General features: G+C 38.2%; 1 protein-coding gene across 1 annotated transcript in view; it reads left to right on the plus strand.

Annotated features, from left to right (window-relative positions):
* The window catches only part of ndp (norrin cystine knot growth factor NDP), a 40,163-nt gene extending 16,907 nt beyond the window's left edge, over window positions 1–23,256 (plus strand). The window contains exons 2-3 of the mRNA XM_030124165.1: window positions 3,036–3,505; window positions 22,347–23,256. Coding sequence (XP_029980025.1) covers window positions 3,299–3,505; window positions 22,347–22,571 — 432 coding nt within the window. The 5' untranslated portion in view covers window positions 3,036–3,298 and the 3' untranslated portion in view covers window positions 22,572–23,256. The remainder of the gene's footprint in view (window positions 1–3,035; window positions 3,506–22,346) is intronic.
* Window positions 23,257–27,203: the final 3,947 nt, after the last annotated feature.

The raw sequence follows: 27,203 nt of genomic DNA on the forward strand, positions 1-27,203 counted from the left end.
TACTTTCTATGTTATGAGACTTTTCTAGTGGCTCCATGTGGTTTTGTCAAAACACATACGGAAATTAATAACACTAAGGCTATAATTGTTTTTTTTTCTCATTTTTATTACATTTTTTTTAACACATTTTGCCATTATTGTCAGAACCATAAAGTCAATCTAACGTTATGCAGCTGTAAAAATGTAGACTATACTCCAAAGGAATCTAAAAATAGAAGCAGTAGAAGTAGTAATACTAGAGTACTTTTTATGTTATGAGACTTTTCTAGTGGCTCCATGTGGTTTTGTCAAAACACATATGGAAATGAATAACACTAAGGCTATTATTGTTTTTTTTTTTCTCATTTTTATTAAATTTTTTAACACATTTTGCCATTATTGTCAGAACCATAAAGTCAATCTAATGTTATGCAGCTGTAAAAACATAGACTATACTCCAAATGAATCTAAAATAGAAGCAGTAGAAGTAGTAATACTAGAGTACGCACTTTTTATGTTAGGACACTGACAGTATTCATCTGTATTCTCTATTGCAAAGAAAGCATTCACATAGGCTACCAGTAAAGTTTTGCTACACAACACAATAATGGCATTTTCTTCAGTGTAGTTCTGTAATATCTTTATAGTTCTGTAAATGCACCAAAACTTTGATTTATTCTCGACATATTCCATGCAAACTAATCCGTAAGAGCTTCGAGGTAAAACATATAGGGGTATGTTTTGGCTCTAGACAATTTTGTTTTCTATTTCTGTTCTAAAATGGCTCTTTCGATAAAGGCAAAGGTTGCGTACCCATGGCCTAGACGGTCCATTGTACGTTTGATATTGTTGATCATGCATCATAAATTGGGCAAAAATGATCCAACAAACACAATAATTACTCTACATCTGATTATACGGTCTGGGATCTCAGTTCATTTTCAGTTATCCATGGGTGTTATCAACTAGCGCAGACCCACATCCAATCAAAATAACTGAGAAATCCAGCCCGGCAAGTTGGTAAATTAAACTTATATGAACTTTGGATGGAAGTGCTGCAAATGTTTAATACAGATGCTACAGTAGATTTAGCGATTTGTTTGTTTACAACAGTCTCTCCTCTTCATCTGCCAGCCGTTGAATCAGAACCTATCCAATATCAGATAAATGGTTGTGATTGGCCGTCCACAGGCTTGGTCAGGTGGAAATGCATCTGAATGAGAGAGCGGCCAGATGTAATCTTTCAGAGTAAATGAAACATCAGATCTCAGTTTGTTTGGTTCCCCTGCCAATGTTCTGTAACTTCAGTGCAAATGAGGAACAAGAAATGTAGATAGATGTACAATAGAGCTGTTTTGTACATTTCAACTCCTCTACATTTAAATGGTAAATGGCTGGTACTTACATAGTGCTTTTCCACACTTTTATAGTGCCCAAAGTGTTTTACAAAGCCTCCAAGGTTATAATAGTTTTGGATTTTTCATTATAGTTTAGTTTTATTTAGTTTTGACTTTTTTTTTTCTCTCATTCAATTAGTTTTAATTAGTTTTTAGAGCAGGTTTACTAGTTTTTATTAGTTTTCATTTTTTTCTAAATGCTTAGTTTTAGTATTAGTTTGAGGGTTTTTTTATATCTTTTATCTTCCTCGCCATTGTATTCAAATAAATCCCATACAGGACTCTGCTGCTTTCTCCGAACTTTAGTCTCCATGTTTCCAGGTAGAGTGGGGACCAGAAGCCGACTCTAAATGACAAGTGACTAGAAGTGATCCCCTGAAGTGTCGGAAGGTGCCGCTAGCTAAAATTGCCAAAGCGAAATAAATTAATTTCGTATCAATCCGACAATGACAATGACGAAAACGGAGGGAATTTTGTCCATAATTTTTATCCGTTTTAGTTAGTTTTGTAAGCACATAATACAGTTTCAGTTTTTCTTTTAATTATAGTTTTTATTTATTTCAGTTAACGAAAATGTTTTTGCAATTCTAGTTTTCGTCATTTCGTCAGTTTTCATTAATGATAATAACCTTGAAAGCCTCACATTCACCCATTCACACACACACAGCAATATAGGGTTCAGTGTCTTGCCCAAGGACACTTCGACATATGGACAGTTGGAGGCAGGATTCAAACTGCCGACCCTTCAGTCATTAGACGACCCGCTCTACCAACTGAGCGATAGCGGCCCATTTAATAACAAACTACTTGCTGCACAAACACATTCAAACTAAAGACCAAACAGTTGAGACTACGCATCTACATGAAAACATCTCACATATGCAGAATATTTCAACGCATGTGACTATAATAGTAATAAAAAAATAAACATTAATGGACCTTAAACCTTAGTCATTAAGCTCCCTTTTCATTCTTTGACCCTAAAAAATACACACACACACCTCTCCCTAATTCACAACACATTGCCTGTTCGCAAACCTGCATCAGCATCTCTAACTGCAGCCAGCACCACGCTCCCTCTTAACACGAACCCTATTGTCAGGAGGACAATAAAACCACGAAGTTGGAAAATGAAAAAAAAAAAAAAAAAAGCAAAACATAAATACATGAAAATATGCAGCGGGACTGGCAGAGGGGTTGCAGTCTTGAGAGTGCTTGTTGGGAGAGTGATTTGTTTTAATGAAAAAGTCATTCCTGGGGAGAGGAAAGGGCCTGGCTGCAGGCTGTTTGTGCATGGCTTAAGTTTCTCCTCTATAATAAAAGCACCAAGACTTATGTATCTACATGTGTGTGCAGTGTGTGGGTGTAGCAGTGACTGTGGAACTAAGTTGAAAAAGCACACGCAGCCAGGTTTCGTTATGTATCGACACACCTACATGACTATTTTAAACGTTTCGCACACACATACGGACGCGCATCAAACAGTCAATCATCCCAACTGGCAAACAATCCATGAAAAGCTGCCTGGATGGGGCTACTTATGGTAGCTTCTTGGATGCAAAAATGACTAATAGACAAAACATACCACCTGCAAACAATAATGTTTCTTTTATCTGGTCATGTTTCCACTGATGTCTTGCTGTTTGTCTTCTTCTCCAGACAGTTTTAGTCCAGACAGCGGGGGATGGAGTGGCCCTACGGAGCAGGTCTACTTTTCTTCCAACAGTTCATCACCCTTGAACCGCCTCAGCACTAGCTAACAGTATCGAGTGAGACCTTCGACGTGTGAGTCTTTTTATGAGATCCTGAAAACAACCGGGGTGAGAGACGGCGAAAAGGTAGTGAGAATTCGAAAAACAGACAGACGAAGCGAACATATTGGAGATCCCCGTGAGGATCGAGAGCCTCAGGGTGGCCCAATAATGAAACCTTCAATCTCTGTGGGCCCCCCCTCTGGCCTGCTGCTGTTCCTGATGTGCTGCCCCCTGCTGGGTTTGGTCCAGTCCGCCAGCAGCAACAAGGCTGGGGATAACGCACACCCGCACCTCGGAGACACTGACCCGGAGCGCTGCATGAGGCACCACTTCGTAGAGACCATCACACACCCCATCTATAAGTGCAACTCCAAGGTAAGAGTGTTTACAGAGGGCTAGAGCTGCACAATATATCGTTTGAGCATCGGCATCGCAATGTACATGTGTGCAATAGTCACATCGCAGGTCCTGCAATGTAGGAGGCAAATGAACTCAGCATGTTTTCATCTTATTTCAACCTGGGTACCTGACACATACTACGCACAGAGATCCATCAATCACAATCATTCTTAATCAGTTTGTTGAAGCAGACTACACTCGGGATGGACCGATTCCGATATGAGTATCGGGTATTGGCTCCGATACTCAGTGTGTGTACTCGTATTCGTACTCGTAAAAGTAATCCGATACAAATCCACTGATACCACTTACGGCCATGTGACATTCCCAGTTCAGTGCAGCAGGTACATGGCGGTGGAATAATGTGTGGGGAGTGTGAAGAGTGTGGAGATTTTTCAAAATAAATGACGATGATAAAAGTAATACTGACTGCAAGTAACGTTAAAGACACAGACAGATATGGATGCAGCATTCTGTCAGTCGTCTGCATACATTCCAAACGTTTTCCAGGTGATGGCGGGTGAGTACCCAGACAGAGAATACCAGCGGGAGTATGGAGCGGTGCGGACCACTGCTAGCAGAAGTGAAAACGAAACTTATCGCTCATTTATCTTTTCTCTACTTCCTGAAGCTTCACTTTTAAACTTTACTTGCAAAAACGCCACAATATTAGTATCCACATTAGTGTTGCCTCTGTCATCTCCATGTTTGTTATTACTGACTTTCTTCTTCTTCTTCTCAAAAAACTTTACTCTTCTTCGTGGTATTTGTCCAGTATGGTTAATTAAGAGCAGTGCCCCCTGGTGGATTAATTGACAAACGCTCATTCCAACACATTAAATGTCAGTAGCAACACCTTGTTCCTGTCAGACTAATGACAACGACAGTAAAGCACATTTACAAAAGGAACTAAGAACTGGAATGGGATTATTAAGTACTTGTATCGGTACTCGGTATTGGCAAGTACTCAAATGTAAGTACTCGTACTCATACTCGTACTCGGTCTGGAAAAAAGTGGTATTGGTGCATCCCTAGACTACACCCCTGCACATGGAGTGAGTCACTGGTAACAACATTGAAAAATGAGCAATGAACAAGAGAAAATCTCCAAAAAGGAAGACTTGGTGCCAAAAAGAAACGCAACGTCAGTTATCTGGAATTATTTTGGCTACAAGAAGGATGATATTGAAACACATGTTCTGTGATCGCAGAGTTACAAAAAATCGCAACATCAGTTTTTCCAATATTGTCCAGCCGTACAGAGGACACACACATACTACACACATACGCTGTGGTCAACGACAACTCAAGAAAGTCTCACAAATTATCACTTGATTTTTCAGTAACACCTGCATTTTATAATAATATAGCACTTGAATACAATTTATAATACACTTCCTTACATTTTGTAAGTTATTATTACATATTATTACAGATTATGGGAAATGCATGTAAATGTAATAACATTTGCATTATGCTATAAACAACCAAAATAAATGTATTCACCTGAAGTAAGGCTGTGAAAGTCTTGTCCCCTACAAAGAACAGAATATATTGCTGGGTCTCAAGAAGATATAATTAACAAACTAAATCAAACTTTAGTAATATATAAATTAAACCAGTATCATTTTAGTCTAAATAACCAGGAAAAGACGGTGACAAGATCACATGTACACTGTTGCCCATAAAATTGGAATAATTCTGTTTTCAGACTCATTCCTAAGTAAGTAAGTAAAATGTATTTATATAGCACTTACAACTCACAAAGTGCTTTACAAAAATGTAAAAAATACATTAATGTAAAAATGTGAAATTCTCAAATACCAAATAAAATCATGGAATACCCATAAATGCAATAGAATAAAGCTGCATCTTGAGACGCCTCTTAAAAATGTCGGAGCACGGAGGTTGCTGCTCGTAAATCAGATGGAAGGACATTCCACCATCTGGGAGTGACTGCTAAAAAGGCTCTGCCCCTTTGGTTTTGAGCCTGGTATGAGGGATGAGCAGCAGACCCTGATCAGCTGACCTCAGTGGCCTCATGGAAGCGTACTGATGTAACAAGTCAATAAGATAAAGCAGTGCCTGACCATGAAGAGCTCTGTAGGTGATGACCAGAACCTTGACCTGCACCCTGAAACTGACAGGCAGCCAGTGCAAAGACGCCTAGACCGGGGTGATACGACAACATTTTCTGGAGTTGGTAATCAGCCTGGCTTCAGTGTTCTGCACTAACTAGAGCTGGTTCACAGATAATTTGCGGAGACAAGTAAAGAGGGAATTGCAGTAGTCTAAGCGTGATGATATGAAGACATGGATAATTATTTCCAGCTCAGAATGTGAAACTATGAATCAGAGTTTAGCAATGTTCCTCAAATGAAAATAGCTTCATTGAGTCTGTTTTTTTACATGCTCATCAAGGTGCATAGTTTGGTCAAAAATGATGACTAAGTTTCTGATTTTGGACCGCACATTAGAACGAAGAGATCCAATGCTGCTGGTCACCTTAGACACACTGTAATCAGGGGCAACAATGAGAACCTCAGTTTTGGCATCGTTGAACTGCAGGAAGTTAGAGGCATCCAATCCTTAATTTGAGTCAGACACTCATGCAGTTCATTTACCTCAGCCATTATCACGGGGTTAAAAGAAAAATATAATTGAATATCATCAGCATACATATGACAGGAGACACTCTTAAACTGGCTATTAACCCATAAAGACCTAAACAGCTGTTAATCCACTAATCATATCAATACATGGAAATAACTGGTGTAAAATGCAGTTTGTAAACTTTTCATGGTCATCAGATATGACCCATTTGGATGTTCAGAGGCTCCATAGTTACCGTGGAAACACTGTCATCTTCTACCACATTGATTCACTATAAAATCCATAAAGTTTGATCAATGATAGTGGATGGAGATGCTTGTTTTATGTTTAATTCATGATATGTTTTACTGAAAAAGTCATTCTTTCTTCAGTATTCTCTGTTTCGATATAATAACCTTTGAATTTACTCTGAGTTTTCATGAACATCTAAATTAAATATAGGAAATTAAATATAGGAAAATATATGATTTATAGTGGAAAAAATGGAAAATACGGAGGATAACATAACAATAGATGGTGATAAATCATTTAAGAAAGGTTAAATAGAGAGAAAATCAATCTTACCCAAGAGGAGCATATAAAGGGAAAATAAAATCGGCCCCAAAACCAAACCCTGGGGCACCCCAAATGAGAGAGCGACAGACTTGGACATGTGAGTGCTGACAGCAACAGAGAAGCTTCTGTCAGATCTCTTTTCTTCCTCTTTATAGACATCAGAAATCACCTCTGACCTGGTACAATCACATAATGCGTCCCAGTTCCACTTTATCTATTAAGAATAAATTACATCGTAACAATCGCTTTATGAGAAGTGGTAAAAATGGTTTATTGAAACTTCATGGGCAACAGTATATTTTAAAAACAGCCAAATTCAGGAACTTCCTGTTCACTACTGACTTGGTAAAACTTAATCCATACTTTTATTTATAACTGCTGCAAAGTTTTTTGATATTTGTACAAAACTGCTGAAAGTGCAACTCATGCCTTTTGTAATAACGACAACAATGCAGCAGGTTATTATAAATCTGTGTAATAACATGACATTAAAATGTTCTACATTTTGTCAAGTTATTATATAATACTGTCTTAAAAGCCCCCTCTCCCTCCACTCAACCACAACTCCTGTCTAATGTTCATCCTCTTTGTTATCTTTGAAAGTCAGCGTACAGAAATTGGAATTTAAATTCTGAGGTTTTCATTTCACATTTGATTCTCAAAAAATCTGAAGTTAAGGAGCAACAATACCAACAGGATCTAATAATCACAAATAATTTGGAGCCAATTATGATTTAGTTCCTAACTTTTACAAATGTGATGAGGAAATCTGAAGCAGCAAGTGAAGTAACGATTGAAAATGAACCTAGATTAACACTTTATTTATATCCACAGCAGGAAATACAGTAGAATACACAACAATTAGTATTTGAGTAATGAAATATATGTCAATGGAAGGTAGATGTTTATTAGAGGACAAACTGGCTACACCAGTGGTTTCCAACCTTTTTTGGCTTGTGACCTCATTTTAACATGACAAATCTCTGGCGACCCCAGACATTCAAAACTGAGACATTTTTTTGCTAAAATTAATTTGTTTTTGATCATGTAATAGTTTGCTATACTATGTTGCAAACAAACATTAATTTTAGACAACATTTACGCTTTATTTTTAAATTTAAATTTTTAAAAGGAAAGGTAGGTGGTGTTCTAATTATAATGACATATATATTGAATCATTATAACATATTTTTTATTAGTATTTTTTTAATCACGTACTAGAAATTTCAGGCAACCCCATTTGAATTCCAAGCGACCCCGACCCCAAGGTTGAAAAACACTGGGCTACACACACTATAGAGAAGCATGAAACATATAGAGAAACTTTAAGAAATAACTATTATTTACAAATTTAAAGATTCTAAATGTGTCAGTGAAGGTGGAGAACATGTCAGTTTAACTCATTTTGAGTAAAGTAACTGAACTTTTCATGGAAAAACCATATTACTCTCAAATTATCACTGGGTGCACTGTATTTTTATTATACTAACTACTACCGGGTTTTTTAAGGTAATGGAACCAGTCAACCTGACAAATGACGAAGATAATTTGTTTGAAAAATCAGGGAAACAATGTGTTCCAAACAAAGCCTGAGAGATGCAAGAAAACCCCCGAGTCTGGCCAAAAAACACCCTCCAACAATAACGAAGAGTAATTTATCTCTCTCATACACACACGTATTTTTCTGTTCTTTTAATATTCCTCTTGTATCTCCATTTGCTCTTTCTTCCTGTCTTTGTCTTTATCTCGCTCTCCTACCATCATTTAAACGAGTCACGCTTCGTTTCTCGGGGAGTGTGTAGGTTTGTGGGGCTGGACATGGGCCACACTGCAGACATATTCTGCACCTCTGCTGGGACTTTTAGTTTTTTGGCTGAAGTGCACGACTCCCTGTCGGCCTGCCTTCTCCTGCCGCTGCCAGAGAGCGATGGGGTGAAGAATGAAAAAGAAACGTGGATAGTAGCCTAATGATATCGAGGCGTGGTTCTTATTCAGTTTCGTTCTCTTAATTTGTCGGACAACTTAGATGCAGCCACTTAATGTAGAATGACTGATGATGTGACTCATGCCAAACACGTCTATGGAAACTGTCAGTTTTCCTTTCCATTTGGTTTGCTTTACACCGGTGCAGTTGTTCATGTAGCGTGAGTGATCAGTACTTTGGTGTTTTTTTAATAATCTTCTTCTGAGTGCACTGAGCAGGTGGCCAAACCACAGCCCAGCTCGACCGAGGCAGGGCTGAATACACTCACAGTATGAGTTGGCCTTTCTGTTACAGTAACTAAACAAACTTTCTGAATGCTTGAATGACACCTCAGTCAGTACAGTTCACACAGAATAGACCTGAGCTCTAAGTGTGTCTGACTGGATCTAGAGCGGTGGAAAAAGTGGGCCGGCCATCTGCTGCACGGGCTTACAGGAAAATCCTCCAAGTTTAAGAATTTGGGGAATATATTATTTTAGGGTTTTTGTACAGCCTGGAAAAAACACACACAATATATTCATTAAACCACCTTTAGCTTTCATTATGAGGCATATTTACCATGGTTTCAGATTAGCCATACAATAAATGTCACAACAATTATTACAGTTCAGAGTTTCAGGAATTTCTCGCCATGATCTGGTTCTGAAAACGGAAGAGTTACACCAGTGGTTCACAAACTTTTTAGGCTTGTGACCCCATTTTAACATCACAAATTTCTGGCGACCCCAGACATTCAAATCTGAGACTTTTTTTTTTTTGCTAAAGTCAATTTGTTTTTGATCATGTAATAGTTTGCTATATAATTTTAGATGGCATTTAGGCTATATAATGTGTATTATTATGGACGGAGGCAGAAAAGCCAGGTGGAGATTACTGCACAAAGTGAGAATTTGATTTTCCTTGGTCAGGATATGTACAGGCAGTCCAGCTTGGATTTACAAGGCTGACAAGTAATACTGAACAAACAATAACTCAAACTATGAATTATGAAAGAGCTGCAGCATCTGAAACCAACCACAATGAACATAGTAGTGGCCGATTACCCATGTTGAATTGACCAAAAAGACTGACAACCAATTTAAGACAGCCGATAACTCTGAACACACCAACCAGACTCATGTCACCGACCTCATCAGACTGCCTGACAATGTTCGACCGCTGAAAACTGGGTTGGTGTGTTTTCACCTTTACTGAAAATGAGTTCAACTTAACCTGACTGAGCCCTCGCTACCGTTCAGGTTAAGCAGCTACTGTACACAAGAAACCTCCATTTCACAACTAGGGCTGCAGCTATCGAATATTTAGTATTTGAGTATTCTACTGAAAATTCCTTCGATTAATCGGATAAAACTTATTTTTGCTTGGTTAAAGAGCAATTATAAATACACAAGAGGAAATAAAGTATTTCACTTAATAATGAAGGACCAGTTGTTTTCCTTTTTATTTTTTTAGATAACAGTTTTATTTCTTACATTCACATTGTGTATATGCAACAAAATATATTTTCTTGACTAGAAACATTTCCAGAGAGGCCATTGCAAACACAAATAAAAAGAAATACAATTTAATTACTTTCAACTTAGTATTTCTTGTGTTAGAAACAGTAGTACGAGGTCTGGACCCAAATGCACGACCCGCAGACAAAAATACAGTTAAGCAGTGTTTATTAAACACAGACAGGATAAACAGTTCACTAAAAGAGGGTTTGAGTGAGTCCTTGGTGTATTGACTCTGTGGATTCGTCACGACGTCCGAATCCAAGGGGGAAAACCCACGGCCCGGGTCGGGAGCACACGAGGGGAACCCGACTAGGAAAAAACAAAGGAAAGTCAGGGGACAGACCAGGTCATGCACAGAGAGACTGACAGACAGGCAACAGTACATAGGGGATAAGGCTGAGTCACGTACCAAAAAAACGGGCGAAAAGGTCAAACACAAATGTGGCAGAACAGGCTGAAGTACAGGCAGGGGGTCAGGCAAATCTCAGTAGTCGAGGAACAATCCAGGTCAGGAACAAACAGGCAGGCAGGCAAACAAACAGGATCAGAAGAAACGCTGGCAGGTAGACACACCACAAGAGAGGAATATGAACTGGCACAGAACAGGGGAAAACACAGGGCTTATATACACAGAAGGGAGGGAAGACAATGAGACACAGGTGGAACAAATCAGGGCGGGGACAGGTAATCAACACAGGTGAAACAATCAGGGAAGGGAAGCAAAGACACCAGACATGACACAAGAGGAGGATTAACAAAATAAAACAGGAAACGACACACAAGACAGACAAAACATACAAGAGTCCAGGGACTGATATGACATCTTGTAAATATCAAAAATATAAGGCATTAATAAATTTAAAAAAAGGCATAAACTTTGCCTTTTTGATGTGCAACTTAACTTTGGCAGCTGTAAGTTTCAGAAATTACAATTTAGACATAACAGGAATGTGTTGTGGCATATAAGAGGCAAGAACATCTGAACAGGAACTTGGAACGAGTCCATGCATGAACAGTTTGACACATTTCTGCTATATTCAGGAGAATCAAGGCAATGCTCCCCCCACCTTATCTGTCTGTCTCATAACCTATACCACCCCCCCACACACACACACACACGTCCACTTAATTGATGATTTCTTCATTTTTGCAAGAAGTAGTTGGATTTTGCCAAAATTTGGCCGTGACAAGGTAAGAGAAAGCTTTCATCAAGCTGTGCACCATTTTGGTCGTGCTTTTGGGAAATTACCCATCCAAATCACGGGTGCACGGCTCACTGCCTAAATCTCTGCTTGTCACAATCATAATAAACTAGCCACACAATCGACAGTAGCCATAATGAACAGAAACCTAGCCCTCTGCAGGGCTAACGTTATGTTATTAAGGTACATTAACGTTAATCTCACTGATTTGCGCTACGTTAATTCTATTTTATCCCGGGTCCTCCGCTCCATTCTGGGTGTCTTATGGGTAGATGCTCCATTGCAGGTATGCTGTTGTTTTATGGAAGGGCCGTGTTACAACGGATACATGTCACGGCGTTCACCTCGCTCTTCAGTCTGAAATGCTTCCACACTTCCGACATTTTCTGTCTTTTTTATTGTTTTTTTATCTTTCGGCATCATTGCTGTATTCACTCGCCTGTCTATGCTTGCCTCTTGCATCTTCCCGCTGCTTCATCCGAACACTTCTGCGTCCTCCGTCATCTTCCTTTATGGCATAAGCGCGTTATGCCGTGCTTTGAGCTTTACAATTAAATAAGCGATTCCTCGAGGCAGAGAAAATTCCTCGATCATTTTTTGTAATCGAGGTACTCAAATAACTCGAGGAATCGTTTCACCCCTATTCACAACGATGTGTCTTTTTCCACCATCTAAGAGGAAATATACTGTAGGTACTGGATGAACAGGGTCAATCTGGACTCATCAGACCACATGGCCATTGTGTAAGGAATGAGAGGCTACTCACTGCATCAGTTAGAGTAAAAGAACCTGTTGCTGATGAAGCATATTAATCACTTCAGTATTATCCATTGGAAGGTTCTTACTTGTTGGCTTAGTTAAAACCAGTTTTTTTCAGGCATTGTTACATAATTTGCTTTGTTGTAGTGAGTGCAGGGTATTTTTCTGTGGATACAGGAGGTTCTAGGCTGTGTGTAATGTCGTTTTCTTGTTGTTATCTGACTAGAATCTCATGTTGGACTGATATTGCAATATTTCAACAACAGCTAAAGGAAACCCCAGAGACTTCTGCTCCGTGATGAAGTAAACACTAGCCCACATTTTCTTAATCTATTCTCACATCTGTGACAGCTGCAGCGTTTCCATTAATTACCTACACCGCGGCAGCCTAATTTGTCCCACTAGAGTTTTATAGTGATCAAAAATGTCTTCACATTCTGACATTGTGTTTTGCACTGTTGCTTCAGCGAAAACATCTGTTTAAATCAGACTTACTGCTCATCAGAGTTCAGTAGCCAAACCAGCAGATCATAGAGTCACTGCGCTGCCTGAAGCTGTCATTACCGTTATCATCAGTCACTGTTTCTTCAGCAGAGTCTGCACTTTACAGCAGACCAACTGACAAATTAACTCATGCCTTTAAAATGGATATTAATTGAGCAAGAACATTTTGACAGGCTTGATATTTATTTATTTAATGACTCGAGCTGTGTGATCCCGCTGAAAATCAGGTCATATGACAAATGAAGTCCAGCCCTAGTAACACCCTGTAGTTGTAAATATTCCAACTTTGTCTCCAAGGCCTTTGCACACCAGTAAATACACAAGTAGGAGTAAGAGTAGAGGACCAAAATAGATTTGCCACTTTGCAGTTATATGTCTCTATGAAATGGTCATGTGACAGTTTACATCCACATTTATTAAGAGTTATATAATAAACTAGTGTGTTGACCCATGGGGATCCACAGGTTCTAGATGTGGTTGTTTTTATGCTGTTGTGTATTCGTGCATGCTGTACCACATTTGTCCAGCAGTCACCGCCAAAGCGCTCTGGCCATAGCAATGTAATTGTAAGGCAGTTGTATTCCAAAATTACTAATATTTCTTAAAATGTTGGTCCTATCAACTTGTCATTTTCACTAGTCTCTTCCTTGACCAAAAATACATAAATATACCAAACTACAGCAGTTAGCTCTTTACAGATTTTATGTGAATCCCCGGACACACACACACATGCACACACACACACACACACACATAGAGGCCACTTGGCTTTTATAATATAGATGTGTGAAATCTCTGAAATAACTCAATAAAAGGTATTAGATGTATATTTTGGTGAGAGTTACTATTTGGACCAATAAGTGGCCATTTGTTCAGTAAACATGTGATTAAAATAAGTTATTAACCCTTTAACCCCTGATGTGTCATTGGTGAGCATTCAGTATATATGATTTATTTTAAATATTCAGATTCAGAAAACTTTATTTATCCCATATGAGCAATTCATTTGCAGCTTACCACAGACATCAGCCCAGACATCAGCCCACATCCAAAGTGCAATGTGACAAACATAAATAAATCAGTGTACAAATACAGGATTATTGAAAGCAACTATGAATAAATGTATTTAAATAATTAACAATAAATAATCAATAATTACCAATGCAGACTAAAAGATTAAAAGACCCGAATGGTTCCACTAATATTTAAAAACATTAAATAAATAAATAAATAAATAAATAAATAAATAAATAAATCATATAAGATGACTAAAACGACTTCTGTCAGAGTTTAATTATATTGATAAAAATTCAACCATTTGCTCATGTTCAAAACATGTTAATAGAATAGATCTTGTTCTAGAGCATACTCAGTGCCCCCCCCCGGTCAAGTATTACATCAGGACCTCTTTTGTGCATACAGGTCACTTCAGGTTCACATTCAGTTTATACTCAAAACTGATAAAACTCAGATTTAATGTGTACTATGAACGAGGACACAAAAAAATCGGATTGCACCAAAAAATCCGAATTGTGCATTAAGACCTGCTGTCTTCCCTTATAGATGCAGTTCACTCACATCATGAACCTTCTCTGTTTTCAGATAATCACTTTTAGTCTCTACAGTTATACTAATTAATCTATTAATGTTTATAGTGTAAGGTGGAAAGCCTGTCACAGACTCAAACTGCATATACAACCAACACAAGAATTATGAGAATCAGGTTTAGTGTCTCTGCTTAATAATCCAAAGCCAATCCAAGACAAATTGATCTCTATTAAACAGTAGTTCTCAAATGTTTTCAGTTCAAGACCCAAAAGTAAAATCTGATTTCTGTCTGAAACACAAACTTGGTAATTTGCCATAAACCCAACATGATAATGTTTGATCATATTTTCAAGTCTGGACTAAAGAAAACCCAAAAATTTGAGATGAACACAGCAATAGAGTAAAGGAAAAAAAAAACCTTCTTTTATATGAATCAGAAAAAAGGATACACACATCAGGGCATTGTTATGTACCCAGTGAAAACAGGTTTACCGCCCATTTTTGGACAGCTACTTCAGTATTTTAAGAGGAAACAGTCAAGTTCATACACAAACAGAACTGAGGATAAAATCAGCGACTGATGTAGTTGTAATATAGTTCAAGCACAAATAATAAAGAAACTAGTAAAACAGACAGCAGAGGTAAACAGTAAGGTAAACCTTCAGCTGTGCTTTAACTCGATGCAGATAACTGACTGAAACCAAACAAATGATGATCAAAATTGTGGATTTAATTCTCTGTCAGTGCTCTCATAGTTGAAGCACCGTTCATAATGTTTCATTCATCAAAACCAAACACATGGAGATTTTATTAAAAACTGACTAAAGTCTTAAAGAAAATCAATTCAACCTGCTGAGTGTTCTGTCAGTTTTCTCAGTAAATGGATGTTCGTAATTTCTAAGAATTCTCTACATGTCTTTTTAACCCATAAAGACCCAGTGTTACTTTTGTGACAATTACAAAAAATTATTTTTCTCTATAATTAACCTTTCTTAAGTGTTTTATCACCATTTATTACATTATCCTCTGCATTTTGCATTTTTTAGTGAAAATGAATTACGCTCCTATATTTAATTTACTAATCATGTAGATGTTCACTGACGCTCAGATTAAAGTTAAGGGTTATTATATCAGAAATAGAGAAAACTGAAGAAAAAGTGACTTATCAACAAAGATATCATTAACTGAACATAAAACAACTGTCTCCATCCACTGTCATTGATCCAACTCCATGGGTTTTACTGGTGAATCACTGCTGTAGAAGATGACGGTGTTTCCACGGTAACTATAAATGTTAAATAAGCACTTTAAACTACCATGAGTTTTATCATATTAACCCATAAAGACCCAGAGCTATTTTTGTGTCAGTTCTCAAATGATATTTTCTCTATTTCTAACCTTTCTTAAGTGATTTATGACCATTTATTCTAATTTTATCCTCTATATTTTATATTTTATCACCGCAAATCAGGTATTTTCTTGTACTTAATTTACTGATCATGTGGATGTTCATAAAAGCTTAAATTAAAGTTGAGGATTATTATATCAAAAGCAGAAAAAAGTGTAAAATAGGGATGTAACGATTACTGGTATAACAATAAACCGCACTAAAATTGTAGACGGTTAGTATTACCGTTGAAATTCTATTTTTCATGATAACTGTGTTTGATCACCGCACTTTTCCGGAGGAAACGCCTATGTAAAGATCTGCTTTTATGTCAAATATTTGAGTATAGTTTTAATTTATTACAATTTTAATTTTATATACCTAATATTTGGAACCAATATTGACTTTTAAAGTCGTTGAAAAGGTTTGTTTAGCATGTTTGTGTTATTTATGTAATAAATTATATACATTTTTCAAATCGGATTTTATATTTTTTGTGTGTTTTTTGTCCTTTTATGTTGATATAGTAGGTTAAAGTGAAAAAAAAATAATAGGCAGATGATATAGATGAAGTTGTGCTGAAAAAAAAAGATACCAAACATGAGTATAGATACCAAACATGAGTATAGTAAACTTGTTTAAAATTTGTTTATATAGTATATAAAGGCAAAATCAAAAGGACTAAAAAACAGCCTAAATAAGCAAAGACCACTAAGGGTTAATATTTGAATGTTTCTGCAACAGAAGGTACATTTTGCCTATTATTTTATTTGTTTTTTTTTTTGTTTTGTTTTGGTTTTTTTTTTCCAAAATACAACTTGGTTAAATTATTTCAGTGTGTGTAAAAGTACTTTTTGAACATTTGGAGCACAATTTCAACAATAACGCAATAATAATGATAACCGTGATAATTTTGGTCACAATAACCATGATATGAAATTTTCATATCGTTACATCCCTACTGCAGAAAAAGTGACTTTTTCAGTAAAATAGATCATTTATTGAATATAAACCAAGCATCTCCATCCACTGTCATTGATCCAACTCCATAGGTTTTACTGGTGAATCACTGTTGTAGAAGATGATGGTGTTTCCACGGTAACTACAGAGCCTCTGAACATTCAAATGGGTCATATCTGATGACCATGAAAAGATGACAAACTGCATTTTACACCAATTATTTACATGTATTAATTAGATTAATAGATCATAAATTGTTAAACACTTTAGATCAGTAGATGGTTTTGGTCGCCAGTGGCTTTTTGGGTCTTCATGGGTTAATTTACCGTTTTCTGCTTGAGATGACGATGCTGAAAGTTTAACTGTGGCTCTAACAGCCGCAGTAGATCATATCAGCTGGTTATGAATGAAAGAAGGAAGACAGACCGAGTGTCACAAACGGGGAATTGTCACGGTTTGACAGCTTGATCCTCAGCTGGGACAAAGACAAATGGACTTAAAGTGGCGACAACACTCCTGTTGGGTGTGTGTCACCCTGCCGTGGCCCCAGACAGGCTTTTGTTGAAGTGGGTACACGGGTGGCGACACACAGCAGCTGACAGAAGGACATGACACAGGAGTCTGTTTAGGGAGGCGACAGGAATGCGGTGACCCACAGTGGAATGTCAGTCGGTCGGTCACAACACTAATCAGACCGACCCTTTGTATGTGCCTGTATGTGTGTCAGCTGACTGGACAGACTTGAGGAAAGCATGTTTTGTTTTGTTCGCTCCAGGATGTTGAATGCGAAGTGGAAAGACATGAGCGTTGAGTGTGCATGTAGCTGTGTGTGACCCTGAGCTGCAGCAGGTGTAGGACTGACTGACCCGTCTAGTTGCTATCTCTGAGTTTTGCAGGTGCAAGGCCGAGGTGCAGAGAACCGGGAGGCATTCTGGGCACAAATAAACATCTCACTTTCACACTGCTTCATTGTACCCAGAAACACTCTTATCATTCTTGACGGAGCCTGAAGGTCACAAAGAACTAGGGTTCAAGACAAGACATGAGAAAACAAGATTTAAAGTTCTCTAAAACACTGTCTTCTATTTAATTTCCTGTATTGTCGTCATCTTGGATCACGTATAATGATTTATGCGTGTGTCTTGCTAATCTGAAAATGATAAACTCAAGCTAAATCAAGTATTTTCAGAAAGAGGATGTGGAAACAGAAATGGCATGTGGTGTGTTTTTCATTCAAAAACCCACAAACATTTGGTTTTCCTGGACAGAAACGGCAGAAATTACATCTATCAAGGACCTGGTTTTCCTCCTGACTGTTAAACATAAAATACTGTTACTTCACGTAGTTCTTTAACAGTATTTTATTCAATTTTATTCAAGCCATTACGTTATTTATGGTGTTGATAGATAGATAGATAGATAGATAGATAGATAGATAGATAGATAGATAGATAGATAGATGGATAGATGGATAGATGGATGGATGGATGGATGGATGGATGGATGGATGGATGGATGGATGGATGGATGGATGGATGGATGGCCTTTACATCCTGACCAGTGACACACAAAGTGGTATTCATTTGGAACCTGTCAGTTGTTGATATAATAGGCAGCAAGTGAACATTTAGAACAACAGAACTTTGACAAGGGTGAAATTGGAATGTTCAAATCACTGGGTCAGAGAAGGGCGTCTCAAAAATCACTTTTCTCTTCAGATCATGGTGTTATTTAAACCAGTTAATCTCCAAGATGATAACAGCTCCCCCCAAAAAAATTTCAGCAAAATCTGTCAACATTTGACACCCCCCCCCGCAAAGTATGAAGGGCCTGTCAAAAAACGCCAAAAAAGGCTATTTTTAAATGCATTACCATGCTTAATGGATACTAAATGGATAGTAAAGTGCCTAAAGTAAAGACATCCATACTGCTTCACATGTGGTATTATATTTGTCTTTTACTAAAACCTGTATTTTGCTAAAAAGGGGGTTAAGAAAACAGACATTGTGTTCAACTAGATTTACTGTTCTGAACTTCTTTCTCTTTCAAGTTTTTAGCCTATAATTGAGTTATTTTATCTTAAAAACACCTTATTTTCACTCATATACCACCTGATACAATAACCTATGAAGCTGATATTACATCGACGCTGTAAAATACCAGAAAAAGCAATTTGTGGACACTTAAGACCTCATTATATGTGATTTTCTGGGTTAAAATGAGCATTTTTGCCATTTTTTGACGGGCCCTTCATACTCTGTGGTGGAGGGGGGGTCAAACATTGACGGATTTTGCTGAAACTTTTTTTGGATCAGATTATCATGTTGGAGATTAACTGGTTTAAATAACACTGTGATCTGAAGAGAAAAGTGATTTTTGAGACGCCCTACCATGAAGTAATGGTACGAATGTAAGGAACGATGTTCAAAAGGATAATGTGGATGTTGACAGGTGTCTGGGTCAGCACTTATGTTGTTGGAATCCTCTAAAAGTGATGTTCTAATGTTCTAAAACAGTGTTTCCCAACCAGTGTGCCAAGGCACATAAGTGTGCCGTTAGAAATCATTAGGTGTGCTGTGGAAGATTATCTAATTTCACCTGATTGGTTCTGTAAGAAAGTGGCATGATGTGGATATGTACGACTGCACGCGCCAGTGATCCACTCTACAAGAACAGTTTCCCTTTGCAAAGTGAAAATGAAGATGAACCAGCCCCAATGCTGTGTGTTCTGTTGATAAACCCACCCACACCAGTGTAGCGCAGACCCGCGGATCGGGTTGGGGCGGGTTCACTCATATACCACCTGATACAATAACCTATGAAGCTGATATTACATCAACGCCTCTGTTATATGAATCTTCAATTCCTTCAAGAATACCAGTTTTATGTTCAACTAAACAGGCCCAGGTTTCACACTGAGGAAGTAAATTGAGACTAGATTTGCATTATATTTCAGTAAATATAATTTTTGTTAGGTGGTGTGCCTTGTGATTTTTCTAATGTAAAATATGTGCTGTGGCTCAAAAAGGTTGGGAAACACTGTTCTAAAATACATGTGTCTCGTGTATTTTTTATATTTACTTTTTTTTCCCACTTATGAGTAAAGAACCAAATATGGTAACTTCATTGACCTTGATTTTCTACGTAATATTTTTTTTTTATATTTCAGTCTTATTATGTCCTTCAATATCACACTAAGGTTGAAACTTAGAATTTCAGAGTATTTCTATGAGTGCCCGATAAAGGGTTAACCTTTCCCAGCTACCATCGGGTGAAGGCAGGGTACAGCCTCAACACTTCACCGTTTCTGACATAAACAGACGAACAAGCATTCGCTCTCACCTTCACACCTACAGCCAATTTAGATTCCATGATGTTCTACTTCAGTGTATATCTCCGTGTCCCCAGTGTGTCCACCTTCCGTCCAGTCACTGAACCATGGAATTGAATTTGCACAGTGAGTTGTTTCAGACTTGAGACACAATGTTTCGGACTTTACATTGTCTTGTTTTGGCACTTGATTCGAGACCCCAAAGCTCAGACCGAGACTCACTTGAGACCTGATAAACAATAACTTCATCCCACTTCTGAAAATTATAGTTGTTAAAATAAACAGATCGTCTCTCTGGCTCTCTTCACCTCTGCAGCGCTGACAGGCGAACAGGAACATCTACTTTTCATCTGTTTTCTTATTATTCACAGTCTTACATTTAATTGGTGGACAAAAGTTTTTGGACACCCCATGCATTTGTGATATATTGTATTAATAATCATTCTTAAGTCATTGAACTCTACCAAGTACTGTTCCATTCTTGGACCCACATGCTCCCTTCTGCACATGCTCTGTTCAGTCAAAACTGGTTTCAGCAAAATAATGAAACCCATCCTGGACATGGCATGGTGAAACTGGCAAGAAATTACATTTGTTAAAATCATTTCCTTTTTATGTCTGTCCAATACAGCCACACCTTCTGAGAGATTTTTCCACAAATCTTTCATGATCATTTGAGATTGTGTAAAGTTTCAAGGGTGTCCAGAGTCCTTTTTCCACTACTGTACCTTATATTATGATTATTTTGACAAGTACAGCAATTGTGAAATGAGTCACAACTTGAACAGGAATGTTCATTTTTGTTGAGGTTCATGCAAACCAAATGTGTCCCCTTATTTCTGGTGAATATGACTTGTTGATTAGGGCATCGCTGCTTCATTTTCAATTTTATGTTGTGACCTTTTTCACTGTGATTTGTATAATACATTGGCCATATTGGGAACAACACTGATTTACTAGTCAAACCCATGGAGTTTCATGAATGACAGTGGGTGGAGATACTTGTTCTTATGTTCAGTTAATGATATATTTACTGAAAAAGTCACTTTTTCTTAAGCTTTTTCTGTTTTTAGTATAATAACCCTCAAATGTAATGTCACCTTGATGGCTAAAGTACATGATTAGGAAATTAAATCTAGGAAAACAACTGATTTTAATATACAGAGAAAAATATTATGATAAATGATCAATAACTTCAGTAAAGGTTAAACAGAGAGAAAAATTAATTTGGGAATTTCCACAAAAGTAGCACTGGGTCTTTATGGGTTAAGACTGTGTAAAACTTTAAGCAAAAACTTTTTTCCAGTCTTTTGTTATTATCCCTTATTATCTTATGTCTGTTCTTAAAAATGTAAAAAAAAAAATCTATCTGCTAAAATTTGCTTAGAGGTCTTATTTATGTCTTTGTGCATAAGAAATCAATATAAGTGAATCCCCAAAGTAACTTTGTGTTGGTAAATGCAAGTTATCCAAATTAACAGGATTTCAGTTCTGTTGCAACATGTTGATGGTCATATGAACTATGTTTTCAGGTCAAAAATGTCCAATTTCATCACAATCAATGCTATATTTTCATGTCACAAACGACCAAGTTATATTTTAACTGAATTTACCTGAAAAACAAATATTCTAGTCTTTTAGATTCCTCAGTTTTTCTTACAAGATTATATCCTACATATCATGTTTTATTTTTACAGGTTGCAATATGGAGTATGGTGCTGATCCATCCTGCTTATGTTACGCCAATACATACATTAAGAATGTCACGTCACTTTTTAAATCAACAGTTTTCTAATAATAAGCATTTTATAAAGAAATAACAATTCTATATTGTTATTTACTCTTTAGTATGATGATAAACTATACAATAAATAATTATGATACTAGTTTTTGCACAGGGATCATTTCTGGAAACGGTGACATGGCTGCCGAGCATCAGTATGATGGGATCTGTAACAACCATGTCACATCCGTCCACTGTCACATTGTGTGTTTTTGTGTCAGCTGTTATTGCTTTAGATCCACAATACTAACATTTATGAATAAAAGGATAATTAGCAATAGTAAGTATATAAGTTTATTACTAATAAAGCACTGGTACTGACCAGATCATCATGGGTAATGCCACATCCGTCCACCAGCAAAAGTTTTCACATACACATGCTATTCAAAATCCAACATTTCTGAAAATATAGCTTCCACTGTCAAATAATATCAGTAGTCTGTGCACAAATGTATTGGCATTATTTCAACACAGTTCTATGCATTTCTTACAACTTTTTTTTTTTTGTGACAAAAATGGCCACTCATTTGACCCCCTGAGTAAATTTTAGCCACTATAAATAAAATATTTTTAAAAAAAAAAATCCACTACTGTATATTAGTAGAACCAAAGGTCAAATTGAGGGCTTTACAAGTGTTAGATCTGTCATTTCCGTGTTGGAGCCTCATGTTGTCTTCCATGCTGTGTTTCAGATGGTGTTGCTGGCGCGCTGTGAAGGCCACTGCAGCCACACGACCCGCTCTGACCCCCTCATCTCCTTCAGCTCGGTGCTCAAACAGCCGTTCAAAAGCACCTGCTCCTGCTGCCGGCCGCACACATCCAAGCTGAAGGCGGTGAGGCTGCGCTGCGCCGGCGGGACGCGCATTACAGCCACGTACAGATACATCTTGGCCTGCAACTGTGAGGAGTGCAGCTGAGCGGGGAGCAGCACCCTCCCACACCCACGAGACTTTCAAGACACGGCATCTTCTCAGCCCGAAGGACAGCAGCTCGAGATGCTTGTTGCTATCTTGGGAGCGATCATTTTCAACAATCCTACCACCCTCACACGGCCTTAAACCTGACCTGCAGCACTTGGGATTCCGACAGAACATACTATATACCCTATCCGCTCTCAGTTGTCCCACCAGGCATGGCTTCACTGTGTGTGTGCATTCAATCTATACAAACCATATGAAGCATTCTTTCTGCAGCACACAAGGCCAGACACCACAAATTTCTGCTCCCATGGGCCAGTCGGAGACCCTCCTCAATGCGGAGGCTCATTACAGGCCTCGGTAATTCATAACACACACGCTCATGAACCGCAGAATGAGAGCTCATTACAAATGTCTGTAACAGCTTTCTGCCAGCTCCATAAAAACCCCACCATGCATTTGACAACAAAACAACATGGCTCGTTAAAAAGCAGCATGGGAAAGGATGAGGCCCAATGAGGATGAGACATGTGGTGGATCTATAGAGGAGCACCTGCGTCGTGTTTCTCCGGTGCGCTTATTCACCCAGTATATTTTACACACTCCCTGCAGACTTTCATCACGCTGTGTAAAACATGACCAATGCTGACAGGAGAGCTCATCAGGTGAGCAATAAAAAAAAAAATAGCGGCAGACGGTGTAAAAGGAGCTCTGACGATGAAAGAAGACAGAGGATAAATGTTTTGCCAGCCTCTGGTAGCAGTTAGATCTGACTGGACTGGACTGGACTGTCCGTGGACCATCAAGCCATTCAGTGTTCATTTTATTGTATTTGATTCTCTGTGATGTCAACCTTATTGAAACTGTAGCTACGTTCATGTCTCATGTATAAATCTGCAGCTTCTGCCTGTTGTGTATTGTTACAAATGACATGTCTAGTGTTTTGACCCTCTTGTCAAAACAGCGCTACGGTCACTCTGCTTACAAGTGTAACGCCGGCATTCATTATAGGTGAAGACCGAAGAAGACTCCGATATATTTCCTTCTGTCTGTGCTCCATTAGAACATAACTGTGTTTCCTCTGAATTTAAAAACTGCATTGTTCCAATTGTGATTCCTTCCTCTGTAAAATGTTTTTTTTTTCAAACCACAAAGTATTCAACGCTTAGTATCTGAACAAACATAAGGCAGTTTTATTACTGTGATATCAGCCAAAATATAGATATAAAGAAACCAAGTGTCTTTGATGATAACATTACATCAGGCTAATGAATGTGGCGCTTGCAAAATCATGACTGACTTGCTGAAAAACACATGCTGTCTTTTCTTTTTTTTCTTTTTTTTTTTTCCTGCGCTGGTCTGTCACTCTGCAGCCTGTGAGACTGTAAAGCAGAACAGAAATAGCAGATGAAACACGGGACTGGCCGGTCAGACAGACTGTTCTTCCAACTGTCATGTCAGTGATGGATCAATGAGCAAGGCCTGGACTTTTTGGAGAGTTTCAAGTCTGAGTGAATTCATTAAGTCTCCTGTTAAAAATCTAAATGTATGCAAAGCTATGTCAGTGTTCAGCACAGCCATTGGTAAGTATGTGCTCTTTAACCCATAAAGACTCAAACATCCAATCATCTACTGATCTAAATGTTTAATACCTGTTGACCCACTAAGGCTGAATCCCAATTCACCCCTTGGCCCCTCCCCTTTAACCCTACCCCTCCATTTTGTGTGTACACATGAAGGGGTAGCGTTGTCCTGATTCTCGATTACATGGAGGGGAAGGGCTAAGGCGGAGGGCTGTACAGGCCTTGAAACAGAGATTTTTCGGGACCACACTACGAACATAGGGGTAGGAGAAATTTCCCATAATTCTGTTCAAATCATTGTTGAGATGGAGGTAAACACAGCCAAAAAGTGCAGCAGTGTGATGAAAGAAACACATAAATGTATGTATTTTCTTCGTAAACAACTTAATTATTTGATCGGCCGGTTAATGCCGTTTCAATGTGTTATAGATCGCATTTCTGCGGTTTATAGTTGATAGCCGCAAAAAGACGACCAAAGCCCATGCAACAGAGATGGTTACAGCTACTGACGGCATGGAGAATACTTTTGGAAACAAAGTTGTCGCATCTGTTAATAGCGGCATCAATTGCCCATTGGTACCGGCTTGGCTCGACTCGACTCAACTCGGCCTTTTTGCATTTCCATTAAGAAAAAGGACCTGGAATCTGGTACCTGGTACTAGTTTTTTGGTATCGCCTCTGCTGAGGTTCCAAGACTGGGGACCAGATACTAAAACATGACATGTAAACACTGCAGACCACTGATTGGTCAGAGGGTTGTCTCTGTGACCCGCCGTTTTACATAAAACAGATGCGGAAGTTGACGGTAAATGGTTAATCCACATGATGACAGCCCGCTAAACTACACCATTCAGTCAGGAGATTCAGTCTTTGGTGGCCGATGTAAAAATTCAGCATGAGTTTGATGAGACAACACGCAACGAGCGAGTTTATCAGCAACTCTCTGAGCAGACGACACGGAAGTTATGCACCACATCGCTATGACGTCCAGGTACTCTAAAGTTGGTAGTATCTTGTAATGGAAACAGTCTCCAGGAATAGTATCTGGTATCCGAGTCAAGTCAAGCTGAGTTGAGCCGGTTCCATGTAGTGGAAACGCGGCAAAAGACTGATGATGATGTAACAGGTTTCGAAGGGTTGTCTCATTTCATGGGGGAATGTTTCAACCCCTAACCCTTACAGCTCTGTTTCAAGGGGCAATGCCAAGTGCAAGGGCCAAGGGGTAGGGTCAAGGGGGAGGGTCAATGGGTGAACTGGGATTGGGCCAAATCCTATCAATACTTGTAAATAATTGGTGTAAAATACAGTTTGTCATCTCTTCCTGGTCATCAGATATGACCCATTTGGATGTTCAGAGGCTCTGTAGTTACCGTGGAAACACCGTCATCCTCTCCAACATTCACCAGTAAAAGTTTATAAGTACTGACAAAAATTATTTGTTAAATCATTCTTTAAAATTTAAACAATTAATATATTAATACCAATATCTAGGGGCTGAAGTTAATAAATGTGTCATTCCTGTTCTTAACTTAATTTCCCATCATGCAGTGTGGTACGGCACTTTCCGTCAAACGTCATGGGCATAGCAACATGATTATAAAGCTATTGTATTCCAGAATTGCTAATATCTCCCAAAATATTGGTCCTATCAACTTGTCATTTTTGCTAGTCTCTGCCTTGTCCAAAAATACATAATTATGCCAAACTGTCAGCTCTTTCCGGTATTTGTGAGATGCCCGAGACACACACAAACACACAACTATAGAGTCTACTTGGCTTTTATAATATAGATGTAGTGAAATCTTTGAAAGAACTCAATAAAAGGTATTAAATGCATATTTTGGTGAAATGAGGGTCACTACTTTGACCAATTAGTTGCAGTTTGTTCAGTAAACATGTGATTGAAATAAGTTATTAACCCCGACACTCACAAAAAAACACACAGAGTCCACTTCCCTCTTAATACATAGATTTTACATATAAAGTTCCATTTTGATATAATAACTTTCAACTTTAATCTGAGCTTTTATGAACATCTACATGATCAGTGAATTAAATATAGGAAAATACCTGATTTATACTTAAAAATGCAAAATACTAGGATAATATTAGAATAAATGGTAATAAATCAGCTAACAAAGGTTACAAATAGACAAAAATTCATTTGGGAACTGCCATAGAAGTAGCACTGGGTCTTTATGGGTTAAAGTCCTTCCATATCCATGTGCATTCATCCTGTACAGATGTCTTTGTTGTGCTCAGAGCTGAAACGTTGCCCTTCCCTGTTAACGGTGCGATCTGCCGCTCTGTGGACGTTTCAATCCCGACTACAACTGACAGCACGGTCGGCTGCTTCACATGTGAACCTAATAAAATACTTTTCGCTTGGACTCGGGAGATTAATCTGCCTTTTTCTGCTGTCTCCTCTCACTGTGTTTCTCCTTTATCAACACACACACACACACACACACTTAGAAAGGAGGCATTTTGTGACATGAGGCAGGAGGTACTGTGTAATTATTTGGGAAACCACTGTGACAGAATAACAGAGGGGTAAGATAATGGCTGTCACAATGATGTGAACTGTGTCCTAGCAGTGAAACATGAAGGAGACGCCTGGCAAGTTTCAGTCATCCTAATTAAAGACACAAAAATATCATCTGTCATTTATGGTTTTTCATCTGTTTCCAGGTGTGAAGAAGTCAGACATGTGGGATTTTTTTTTTTTTTTTTTTTTTTTTACAACCTTTCACATCCACGGTAACAGACATCACACACATTTATTCAGTCGTCATCTGCCTAATCATAACCATTCAAGCGTTAAATAAAAATCATATAAAAGCAGGCATTTTACTGGCTTGTACCTATAGGTGCCTTCTTGTTAAAGAGGAATTCACATCTGTGTGTTCAGCGTTACATTAAAATGCCAGACGTGAAACATGAACAACAGACCGTGTGTTGGGGTGTTAACAATATGTCTATTGACGGACTCACATACATAGTGACTGAGCTGTCAGGTATATACGCATACAAATGCACTGATGCCCCT

Source organism: Sphaeramia orbicularis, chromosome 21, assembly GCF_902148855.1.
Source record: "Sphaeramia orbicularis chromosome 21, fSphaOr1.1, whole genome shotgun sequence".
In the NCBI taxonomy this organism is placed as follows: domain Eukaryota; kingdom Metazoa; phylum Chordata; class Actinopteri; order Kurtiformes; family Apogonidae; genus Sphaeramia; species Sphaeramia orbicularis.